General features: G+C 39.5%; 1 protein-coding gene across 2 annotated transcripts in view; it reads left to right on the top strand.

The window, feature by feature from the left end:
* myo1ea (myosin IEa) overlaps positions 1 to 12,636 on the top strand; it is a 56,626-nt gene that overhangs the window by 15,537 nt on the left and 28,453 nt on the right. For both annotated transcript variants that reach the window (XM_032518544.1, XM_032518471.1), the window contains exons 2-6: positions 4,379 to 4,522; positions 5,731 to 5,820; positions 6,881 to 6,975; positions 10,706 to 10,793; positions 12,418 to 12,507. In XM_032518544.1, coding sequence (XP_032374435.1) covers positions 4,379 to 4,522; positions 5,731 to 5,820; positions 6,881 to 6,975; positions 10,706 to 10,793; positions 12,418 to 12,507 — 507 coding nt within the window. The remainder of the gene's footprint in view (positions 1 to 4,378; positions 4,523 to 5,730; positions 5,821 to 6,880; positions 6,976 to 10,705; positions 10,794 to 12,417; positions 12,508 to 12,636) is intronic.

The following is a 12,636-nucleotide window of genomic DNA, read 5'->3' as shown; positions in this document are numbered from 1 at the left end:
AAACATATAGCGCCAATTCCCCTTAGAGGCATTAATAAAGTGGTTTTGTATGCATATACAACGTCTGCAAACTTCAGTAACATCACAGTGTTCATTTATTCTGTAGTCTAGAGTTAGTGAGCAGCAATTAGCTATTTGTTTGATTACAGTGTCAAGCAGATTACAAGAAAATCCAGAATTCAGTAAACATTTAGGAAAAGTGTAATATCTTCATCATTTGCCAGAAACATAAAAGTACAATTTATAATATGAAGAAGCATTTTAATAAATAGTTACTGGTTTGGAACTTGGTACAGAACAGAAATCTTTCTAGGTAAAGTGATCTTCAACCGGTACTACAATCGCTTGAGTATAACAACCCTCAACCCCTTACAGCTCTAGTGCTGCTCAGCAGAAGAGAGTGGTTGTTTCAGGCAACTCCCAAAAGACTTAGTGTGTATAAATGCAGCCTCCCCTTCCCTGTGCAGCTACTCCCTTAATTCACTGCTGCAAGTAAGAACATTTTCTTAGTCCTCTTGCCATATTAAACAAGGCCGAAGTCAAAACAGATGAAACAATCCTCAGAATATTTGACGTTTACCTCCTACGTCTCCAACTTATTACCTCTCCCATCTTTCATTCCAGACATAGCAGAGAGAGGTTAAACATAGCATGTTCTTTTTAAGATTATCTTTTTGGGCATTTTAGGTTTTAGGACAGATGGAGACATGAAAGGGGAGAGAGAAGGTGAATGACATGCAGCAAAGGGCCACAGGTCGGAGTCAAACCCACAGCCTCTGCGTTGAAGAGTAAATCTCTATATATGGGCACCTGGTCTACCAACTGAACTAACCCAGCCACAAATATAACTTGTTTTCACTCTGTGGTCTGGCCAGCACTATCTCTTAACATCTGCTTTTATAAAAAAAAAAAAGGGTTTTATCTGCCAATGTACTACTTACGTCAGGTGGCGGCAAATTGATAGCTAGCTTCCCTGAATGAAAAAAGCAGTCAAGGTTACAAAGAACAGTGAATACAGACTCAAAGTCTACAATCTTCAGTCCAAACACTTTTGTATTTTGCCTTAAACCTTTCTTACATTTAATATTACGCTTTTATTATATGTGATGTAGCTACTTCTGTCTACGCTGTATAAACAACGCCTCTTGAAGGTCTGTTCATGCTTAAAGATGTGTTTCTTCTTGTGGTTTCAACCTTTACACAGTTTTTTTTACTTCACTCAATCTAGTTTCTTATCTGTTGTTATTTGTACAGATTGTAAAGGTCTCTAAGACAATTTGTGATGTGGGGTTACAAAAACAAAATTGGCTTGACTAGAAGGATAGATCAGGTATTCAACTATGTTTTTTGTTTTTTCTCTTCCCAACATGAATTAGCTTATTAGTGTTTTGTCTCTGAGAGTGACATCAGCCTGTCATCGTTGATAATAAAGAAAGGAACAGCATCACCCTCTGCACCTAAAAAGCAGTAAAACATGTGAATGGGTGTGATCTGGAGAATAATCAAGCTTTAATTTGCTGCTTCCCTCCTGAGGGGAAAATTCCCATTGAATTAGGAAGAAAAGCTGTTAACATTCCTCGCCATCTCCCATGCTATGACTGAGTCTGTAAAGTGGTTTTAATTTTGCTCTTGTAAATGTATTAAAAGCTTGCTGGCCCACTTCCTTGGCTAAGTAATTTAGAGTTAATTACTAAATGCAAAATAACTTTCCAATGGTTATTTTTGTACTGTGGTGTGACTTTGGGGACCAGGGTTTTGCTCTTTGCTGTTTTTGTTTTATCTACTTAATATTTGTGAAAGCAGCATCTATACTGTTATTTTACTCATAGTTTTGGTGTTTGTGAAGTGATTGTTTAGTTTTTGTTAGTCAGTTGAAGTTCTTGCATTGTAATATATTAAGTATAATCAGAGATGGGAAAAGTACTCACTTTCCGTACTTAAGTAGAAGTACAGATACTTGTGTTAAAAAATACTCTGGTAAAAGTCAAAGTACTGATTAAACTTCTTTACTCAAGTAAAAGTAACAAAGTACAGGCTTGGAAATTTACTTAAAGTATAAAAGTAAAAGTAGCCTTAGAATGACAACAATATTTTTTGCAAAGCTACCTGGAGCACACAAATGTTACTAGAGAGACGCTGAGGAACTTCAGTGGACATGGAGGGTACGTCTTTATATGGCAATGGCTACATTTTAAATGGATGTCTGCCAATAGGCCTAAAACATAACATATATGATTATTATTATGACAGACACTGGGACTCCAGGTTAATAAGATTCTGACTCATTAGCAAGATATGAATTCAGTTGTTATCTGTAAGAATTCACAGATCCAGTTTCTATTTTTAATCTCCCCCTAACATGTAAATGAATCTACATGTATGTGCGTGTGCTCAAATATGGCTTCTGGAAAGAAAATAAAGGATTAAATATGAATAACAAACTGACATTAATGAGGAAGTTCCCCAGCACATTGGCCAGGAGTCTTTCTTGATGCCTACTGTTTACATCTCTTTCAGATAAGGTCGAGGATGATGGGAATGTATTGCTGCTTGTCTGCCCTTTTTTCTTCATTTTCAATCATGTTGCCATCCATACTACTATGTGCTAACGTTAGCGCCATCCATACTACTATGTGCTAACGTTAGCGCCATCCATACTATATGTGCTAACGTTAGCGCCATCAAGCCTCAATGATTTACTGTGAATGAATGCTGAATCTGTTGAGTTATCTTAGTCGTGCGTCAAATGCAACGTACAGTAGATATATTCCCATCCATTTAGATTGAATATGGTATTGATGACATAAACAATAATAACAAAAACTCCAGTGAAATGATGTGAAAGTTGAGGACTAGATTAGGACTGGAAAGCTGATTCTGGTGTCCAACTTGGCCCCAGGTGTATCTGTTAAAACAGACGGAGACAACTTCTCTCTAGCTAAGGTTCCATCCACTTGTCAATTGAATTACAGAATCTGAAGTTTGGTAAAAAAAAAAAAAAAAAAAAAACTCATGCGAATAGAGCTGGTGAAAGTGTTGATGCTTCATGAAGACCAACGTGTAACCCAGCTAACATGTGAAGACCACACCAAAACCACGAGCTAACAGGTGAAGAGCACACCAAACCCACTAGCTAACTTACTTTAAATGTGCAAGAACTATAGACCAGTAACAGGCTTAAGTGAACTGACAACATGAGTTATACAACTTACAGTTCTCAAAGACTCACACACACAATCTCAGCTGGTTATCCTCCGGACAGCTTGTCTCTTTTTCTTTTCTCTCACTTTTTTCTCCGTGTGGCGCGCGCACCCGCTCGCGGTGTGTGGCGCGTGTCCGCGCTATTCTCCGATAAGACGACCACTTGTACAAAACTAAAGTAACGAGCCAATTTTGTAAAATGTAAGGAGTAGAAAGTACCGATATTTGTGTTAAAATGTAAGGAGTAGAAGTAAAAAGTCGCCACAAAAATAAGTAGTAAAGTAAAGTAAAAATATCAGAAAAATCTACTTGAGTACAGTAACGAAGTATTTGTACTCCGTTACTTCCCATCTCTGAGTATAATACAAAAATCAGCAACACCACAACCTCTGAAAGTCAAAACATTAAGTAGGAAACACAATACAGTGGAAGTTGTAAGTTTGTTCTTGATCTTGGAAACAACCGTTTCACCCCACAAAATGTCACCCCAGGGTCATTTTAGGATCTGTTGTGGATCAGTTTACTAAAAGCCAAACATATCAACCTCCTGGTGGTGATATAGGAAAAGTCAGAGGATCACCAAAGTCGGTAGGATTCAGAGGGAAGAAGTCAAGAGTTAACTTGTGTGCTGACTAATGTTCTGAATGCTCTTTGCGGCTTTGAGTGGTTCTCCATCCAGGAGAAAGAGACTCACTCCTTGCAGCACATTGTGAACCCCTCGTCCACAGTAGCCAGACAACACTGACTCATAGCGCATGATGAATGACCTCAGTTCTCCAGAGACTCACTCAGCTAAAACAAAAACAGGAATGTAGGGAAAAACCAGATTGTTACGATGTGGATAAAAGTTGGGTCAGAGCATCTTTAACACTTGGACAAATAACACCAAGCACATGTAGGATTCTGACCTTGCAACTCTTTAATTGTGCTGCTGGTAACAGAAAATGTGGACACTGACTTTTTGTTGCTGTTATAATAACCATTTTCCCTTGGCTTTCATTTGTATACTATAACCACACATATACTCAGCCTCTGAGTGTGCTGTAAAGCCTCGATTCATTCATGTAACAGTGCGTCTGTGTCACCTTGATGTCAGACTCTCGATTAGTCCACACCATCTCATTGTGTCTCTCTCAGTGAACCAACAATGATAACAATTGTATTTGTTTTGTTGCAGGGGAGCCGGGGGCACTACCGGTACCACTGGCAGAGCCACAATGTCAAACACAGCGGAGTGGATGACATGGTGCTGCTCAGCAAGATCAATGAGGACGCCATCGTGGACAACCTCAAGAAGAGATACATGGATGACTACATCTTTGTATCCTTTGCTCACAATCGCGGTTCACACCCCGGCGAGAAATAGCTGAGTCCTGTCTCATCCCTGCTATTCCCAGAACAGCTGAATGGTTATTCACAGCGTTATTGTAGTAATAGGTCAGTGTTGGGAGGTAACGCCTTCCTCTTGAGTCTCTGCCGTGTGCAAGGGGGCAAAGAGTCTGTACATACCTCCACCCGAACCTCTAACTCCTGCTCCTTAAAAAAAGTCAGACTTAGACTCTAGTTTTATCTCACTGTGGTGCCAAATGTGAACATAATGGTGTGAGAAATAGCAGATTGTATTTACAGTCTTTTTGACTCAGAGCAGTGCTGCCATCTTTTTTGAGCAGCCATAATTTTATGATTGTGGTGGGGATTTAAAATGGTGAGCTGTCATTTTCATACAGTTTGTCACACAAATAGTAGGTTAAGGTTTCTAAAGTGCAGCTTTGGCTACACACATCAGCTGTTCATGAAGTGAAATGAGTCGATGAATAAATGAATATCCCCTTTTGAAAAGCAATGCTCAGCAGCTCATTGCATAAACTTCATCCACACTCTGGCAGTGCACACAGTATTATGAAGTTTAGTAATTGCTAACTGTGAGGTCTCCTCGCCAAGCTTGTGGGTCACTGTAGGCCACCCACAATAGCAGCTTTATTTGCCTTGAACTGCGTTTTGGCTTCAGGGCATAAAACCTCACAGTGTTACATGGTCGGTCCATGTAACACTTGAAGAACTGGATACTTATTTAGCCTCAGGCCTGATCACCAAATACTCCACTGCTGCACTCTCTTGGCATCATGGCAGCCTTAGATTGTCATTTCTCGCCTTTACAATTTTATCAAATCTAAAAATGTAATACAGATGTTTTACCATTAAAGGGGAATGTTTTACAATTTATGTACAACTTTTACACTTCCAATAAGAGGTGATTTTTTAAATAAGATTATTTTTTGGGCTGTTCCGCCTTGAATTTTTGACAGGACACTTAGGTGAGACAGGGGGAAGACATGCAGGAAATCGTCACAGATCAGATTCAAACCCTTGACCTCTGCGTCGAGGCATAAACCTCTCAGTACATGTGCGCCTGCTGTACCACTGAACCAACCTGGCCACAAAGAGGTGATTTTAATGTGGTATTATTTGTTTGTTTCTTGATGATTTGTTTGTGTTCCTTGTATGATCTTTAATACATAACCTCATCAGACATATATTGGTCCTGTGCTCATCTCCGTCAACCCTTTCAAGCAGATGCCATACTTTGGGGAAAAAGAAGTTGAGATGTATCAGGGCTCAGTAAGTGGGATACTATGTGACCTATGAACACATTTAATGGTTTCTGGAAAACTCACTTCATATTGTGAAAGTAAGTACTGATGTGTCTGGAGGTTTAAGATAGCAACCATCTGAAGGACAAATGCTTTGAAATGAACTGGGTTTGTTGCAGTGCGAAGTTTCCAGCGGGCTGGCGCAGATTTTTGCTGTCAGAGACTTGACTCGATCATTAAGAAAGGCTTGTCAGTACCTTCACAGAATAGCCTGTTCAAGTCTGCCCCCTTTCTTGGCTGGCCTGCTAAGGATCACACTGAAAGACTTCTAATACTCTAACTGATTGTGAAAACACTCAGCAACATATGCCAAATTTAACAGTTTGGTGCACTGGGTTCAGGTTTGCACAGTGTTATCAGCTCAAACTACAGTATAAAGTTCAGATCTGTTCAGAATTGTGTAAAACAATCATGAAGATGCCAACATTGGAGGGGAATAGATTTGACATTCATAACCATAACCTGTCCTATTTTGTGCAGATTAGTGCAGTCTTTTCACAACCCATCAAGGCCAAAGTGGGGTTAATATATAAATTATTCTTATTTTCTTTTGTCAAGAAATCTAAACAAAAAGACCAAAACCAACCATATGTCAGTCAATCTCTCAATACTCCCTGGTTTCCCTACCTGTCTGTCTCTTTAAAAAAGCTCAGACAGCTGGGCACTGTAGTCTTTAGCAAATGTTACTCAAACAGGAGTAAATAGTGCAAATGTTGAGGACTATTTTCACTGGCGTATAAATACACATTTGGTGCTCGAGTGAGTATTAACGGCAGGATGCTGTATGTGTCATTGAATCAAAATAAAAGTACAGTGCCCATGTTCTTAATAATGCATTAATATCACCCAGTGCAACAGTGTGGCTAACTGATGTTTTTGGACTACAATGGAGGTCTATGACACAAAGGAATAAGCTACAGTAAACTTGGCTACACAGACAATGCTAGCTAAGCACTAAATACCTCTACAACGTTTTACAAAAGCTGTTTGATCATTGATTCTAACTAAATTCTTTTGTCAACTCTCAGGCTCAATATGAGAACCCTCCTCACATCTACGCTCTGGCAGATAATATGTACAGAAACATGATGATTGACAGTGAGAACCAATGTGTCATCATCAGGTAAGACTTATACTCACATATGATTATCTACCTCCTTTACACACCATGAACTAATGGCATGTGACAACCAAAATAGATTTAAGATTTCATTTAGTTACCTCACCCCTCAGTGAGTCAAATCTGTACACGCCCAGGATGGGAGAGAGTGAGACAAAGACTGGAGATAGTAATCTGTACAATGTGATTTGTCAAATGTTACCAAAGAAATAATGGTTGGGAGGGGAACAAAGGAGAACAGAACAGGTTCAACCACATCATTTGGCACTGAGAGTGCCATGTCTCTTTGGAGTTTTTTCCATCGTAATTGCTTTTCCAGCACTTTTGGCTTCAGTGAAATGCAAATTCAGGGAGACAAATGCACTAATACCCAAGTATGAAAACAATGCACCGTTAACAGCTGGCTCTGGCCTCAATTCAGGATGTCAGATGAAAGCAAAACAGCCACGTATACCAGCTATTTTTGAAGAACTTCCTGGTTTAAAAAGAAAAACACTCCAGGGAGAACACCTGCATGGTCCTTGAACCACAATCACTGCTTTTGCTAGCTTTTAGGTTCTTTTATAGACTGTTTAAGTTTGTCTGTGAATGTTTTTGAGCTATAAAGCTGTGGAGACAAAAGTGTAGTGTCATGATTGGGGCTTTATCCCACTGGCCCAGTCACCTGAGTAGCGCGGTTGCTATAGTGCTTACCTCATGATGAATGACCCCTGCTTCAGCACTTTAGCCCGTTGTTTACACAGCCAGCAGTTGCTAGTTCAGTTTCCCCACATAAAGACACCGAGGTGGATTTTGTGATTGACTAAATCAGCAAACAAAAGCATGGAAGTGGTTTTATGATGAACCAGGTCTCAGCTAACAAAGGCTGCTGTGTGAACTGCTGGCCTGGCAGTGTGGTCTGCATCGGCCTGTGTTAGCACTTTTCCACATTTACTAAAAAATGTGTGAATTAGAGGAATTCATGATGAAGTGGTAGAGAAGTTTTGACTTTCTTTCTTAAGAAATTGTGACTTATCCCCATTCATTTTATGTATATGCCAGCATGTGACTGATGTAGCTATCCCTCGACATCTAGATCAGATATGAAAGGGACGAATTGGAGCTGGTCTTATCAGTTTGACACTCCCGATCAAACTATTAGATGAAATCAGAGCCGTCATCTGACCATCCAAGATGTCTTGATCCTCCTTCACTGTCAACTGTCTCTTGGTCGATGGTTTTGATCCCATCCCAGTAGATGCTGTGACTAGCTTTACAGACAGCTGATCTTATCTACTTGCAGTGATCCTTCAGTCTTTTGTCCAGAGGCCTTGCCAATTCACAGAGTTAGTGTTCCCTACAGCTGTTGCACATGCAACTCATATACCACTCCAGTGTTTTTCTCTTTCCTGTCCAAGGAACTGAGGGCAGAAAATGTATTATTTTAGGTTCAATTGACAATCAATTGCACTGCTTTGAAGTGGCCTGCTCAACAGTTCAGACATTGTAATGTACCAATAGTCTTACTGCTCTCATCGTGTTTATACTCCATTTTTTATCATTTTTACACTGCTTCAACCAATCTGCTTACTTTCTTCCATAAAATCTGTTTCAGTGGTCCACATAAATGAATCACAACCTTTTTTGGTCGGTTGTTTTTTTTGTCATTTCCAGTATTGTTCATTAATTTGACAAAGATATCCAATTCCTGACTCCAGCCTCTGTTGTTGGACTGAAATTGGGCCTTAAGACAGATGAACCCAGGCCCCCGTAGAATACAAATAGAAGTTGATATTTTTAGGGCCCTGGGAATAAAATGCTCTCGCATTATAACATAAGAAATCCAAAGAGTCTACTTGAGCATAATGTACATGCAACTAGTTCTGTTGGAATGCAGTATGATTAGCTTTCAAACCACCAACACACACCAACTTAGAACTCAGTGTTGACTGTGCATCCTTCTCATAGCTGTTGTCAATAAGATTTATGAAAGTTGATGCTTAAACCTCCGTGCCCCTGCATTGTACTGTTTAGCTAATGTCCTTGTTTGGTTAATAAATCTCTGCGGAAGTTAACAATGCCTTCAGCATTTCAGCGCCACAATAATAAGACTCGCCCATTTTGGGGACTCAAAATGGGACTCCAACTCTTGCTGCTGCTTGTGTTAAAATTAGCTTCTTAGAGAATAACTTTTAAGAGGAAGAACAATGCTCTCAGATAAAGCTCTAAAAACTATTAAAAGCATATCAGTGTCTGGCTGTAACTTGAGCAGTTAGTGTGCAGTGAGGTAGCCCAGACAATGCTGAAGGATTTGGAAGAAACAAGGAGGTATAAAGGGGGAGGGTTACAACCATATAGAGACTACTGTGTAATGGATTGGCTCCCATGACTTCCTCTGGCAGCATCTAACAGTCTGCAGCTGTGTTTTTCACAGAGGCATTACCAACCTGACTCTACTTTAAGGCGCAGATAGAAAAAACAGACTCCACTGTCATCCACTGCCAAACCACATATGTCAAAATAAGTATGACACTGGCAAAGTGAAAGGCAAGGAGGAAAATGGACAAGTGTAGGGTGAGGGGGAAAGAAATGAGGGGGGGGGGGAATCAGTGAATGTGACAAAACAGAATTAATGTCCTTGTTGCTGCAGTATTTATCTGGCCAGATGTGCTGCATGTGCAGTCCAACACTCATTAAGCCTCTGAGTTGAAATTTGCTTCAGTTAGACATAACATAATTTGGTTTGTACATTACACAGAGTGTGTACACAGGAAAGCAGGAGTTTCTGTTTATCCAGGTTCAGGTTAAAGGTTAAGGTTCAGCATACAGTAACTGATGAGTTAAATAGATCTTTGCTTTGGTGGACAAAAAAGTGCAGACATGCACCAACACATACATACTAAACTGTTTTAAGTTTAAACGTTTGCAGCATCTTAAAATGTTTTGAATGCAATCAACAGTTGTGACTTAACCATGTTAACAAAGAATATGTACATAAACACTACCGGTCAAAAGTATGGGGCCACTTACAAATTTCCATTCCACTCGATGTTAGACATAATACCAGCTGATCTGAGTGGGGGGCTGATCTTTAATGCAATATCTACATTGCCCATTATCACCAACCATTCATCCAATGTTCCAAAGGCCCATTCTGTTCACTAATCTGATATCATTTAAAAAAACTAACTGAGAAAACATTGGAGAACCCTTTTGCAATTATGTAAGCACATAATGTAATATGAAAACTGCTGCGCTGGTTAAAAAAACAATGCAACTGATCTCAGCTGGTATTCTGTCTATAATGGAGTGCAATGGAAATTTCGAAGTGACCCCAAACTTTTGACCGGTAGTGTACATTCATGGTTGGTGGGACCTGGAATCCCAAAGTAATCTACAATATTATTATTACAACATACACAGTAGCTCAATCCTGTTTGCTGATGTGCGTTCAGACAAAACATATGTAAACAAACCACCTACAGCTTAAAAAACTATTATTTCCTTCAGGCTTTTGAACATTTTCTGAGATAAAATAATAGCTGCATGAACATGCACATGTAGTCGCTCAAAGCATATTACTCCACATCTAATGGTTAAAATACCAAAGAACCACCCAGGTCTGCATGAATCTCTGACGTCTGAGCATAAACTTAATGTCACTTGTTATTAGTTATTGCATTAAGTTGATTTAAAGTTGACTCAGAAGCTCATATTGCATGTATGTGAAAGCACATGCTTACATTTGTTTCAGTGGAGAGAGCGGAGCAGGGAAGACTGTGGCAGCCAAATATATCATGAGCTACATCTCCAGAGTGTCAGGGGGCGGACCCAAAGTACAGGTGAGAAGAACTGCATTTTTTTCTTTGAGGACAGTATGTAATAGATGCATGAGATGTTGAGCTGGACAGATGGAATGATAACAGGGCAATAATAATGTTGTCAAAGAAGTATTATAAGATCACTGCTCATCAATTATATTATGTAACCTTTTTCAAATGAATGGGCATCCTTCCACATCAATCATAAAGAATTTCTTGTGTTTTCTTGATTGTATTTTGCCTGTCCTACTTGTTGAAGTATTTACAAATTGAGACAATTCTGTAATGTCACTGCAGACTTGTGTGAAATCAAACAACCTGTTGCTGCTTCATTCATGCAGTAATTCCTCTCCTTAGACCCAAATCTTCCTATTATCATCCTCCTCTTTTTACCACATAATCAGCCAATCAGCAGCCTCTTCACCCAGCCCTTTTCAGCCATCTGGCAGCCCCCGAAACCAGCAGATGTCCAGTTCCTAAGCTTGATAAAGATCTAAAGTTTGATGAGGAAATGGCTGCACCATGATGGCAGTGGGGTTTTTATATTTAATCCACTCAGAGCTGCTTCTACTAGGGCAATGTGATAAATCATCTTCAAGCTTTAAGTTTAACAGTAGAGCTGGTAGTCTAACCAAATACCATGTGTAATACTTACATAGCATTATTATTGTTGTGGATTTTCAGAGTTGCAAGTTACAGTATACATGTACAATTCTAAAGCTAGTTATGGTAATATCTTTCTTGGTCTTGTTTGTTTAAACAAAATGGCCTTTACAGTGGACACACTTTTGTCTCCACCTCTTCCAGTTCCTGTTCACCATCTCCTCCCTTTCACATTATTCCCTTCAGTTTGAACACATTGTGCAGCACAGCCCATGCCCATTTTAAGAAATGTTTTCATAGTGAGTGTTCACATGTGTGTGAGAATAGTTTTGAATAGATAAACGCTTACTGCCAGTAACATATCTGTTTATTTGTCAGAGCATTGTCTGAGCATTGTCACAAATCTTCACATCTATTAATATTCATTCATGATTAAAACATGTGTTCTCACTTTAGGTTGTTATTCCTTAAACTTAGTGTGTTTTGAAGCTCAATAAATAAATCAAGTTAAGTTAAAATCTAAAAGATATTAGTGTACAGTAGGAAGAACATTAGGATGGGCTGCTTTGGTTATATGAGTAACTTTGTGGTTTTCTATAAATAGATTGAAGTGTGAAGTGAAGTGTTATTTTTTTCCTTTCATAAAGGAGTAAATTTAGAAATGCAAAAATGTTCAAGAAATCACTTCCATTCATCCTTTGTGTACAATAATGGAAAGGCTTTGTCTGCTGTACCGATTTAAAACTCATGTGTTTCTAAATGCCAATGGCTCAAAGGAAAGATGATGTCCTCCAGACGTGTGTGTGTGTGTGTGTGTGTGTGTGTGTGTGTGTGTGTGTGTGTGTGTGTGTGTGTGGTGTGTGTGTGTGTGTGTGTGTGTGTGTGTGTGTGTGTGTGTGTGTGTGTGTGTGCTCATATTTGAGTGGAAAGTTCCAGAGACATACACACCAGCCTGTCAGTGAGGGTGTGAACTGTGTGGTATACCTGCTGTACGGTCCATCTGTGACGTAGGTAACAGCTCATTACATCTGTCTCCTCCCAGCATGTCAAAGACATCATCCTGCAGTCCAACCCACTGCTAGAGGCCTTCGGCAACGCCAAGACCTTGAGGAACAACAACTCCAGCAGATTTGTAAGGCTTTTGAATCTGTGTGTGTGCGTGCATGTGTGCGTGTGCATGTGGCAAAGCTGATTTGCAGTGTAAGTGAGGACAACTCTGGGAAACAGACAAAATTAGAATAGCCAACTCATATTGCAAATC

This window comes from Etheostoma spectabile, chromosome 1 (genome assembly GCF_008692095.1).
Source record: "Etheostoma spectabile isolate EspeVRDwgs_2016 chromosome 1, UIUC_Espe_1.0, whole genome shotgun sequence".
Classification (NCBI taxonomy): domain Eukaryota; kingdom Metazoa; phylum Chordata; class Actinopteri; order Perciformes; family Percidae; genus Etheostoma; species Etheostoma spectabile.
The sequence above is the reverse complement of the archived record's forward strand: the minus strand, read 5'-3'. Positions and strand labels throughout refer to the sequence as shown.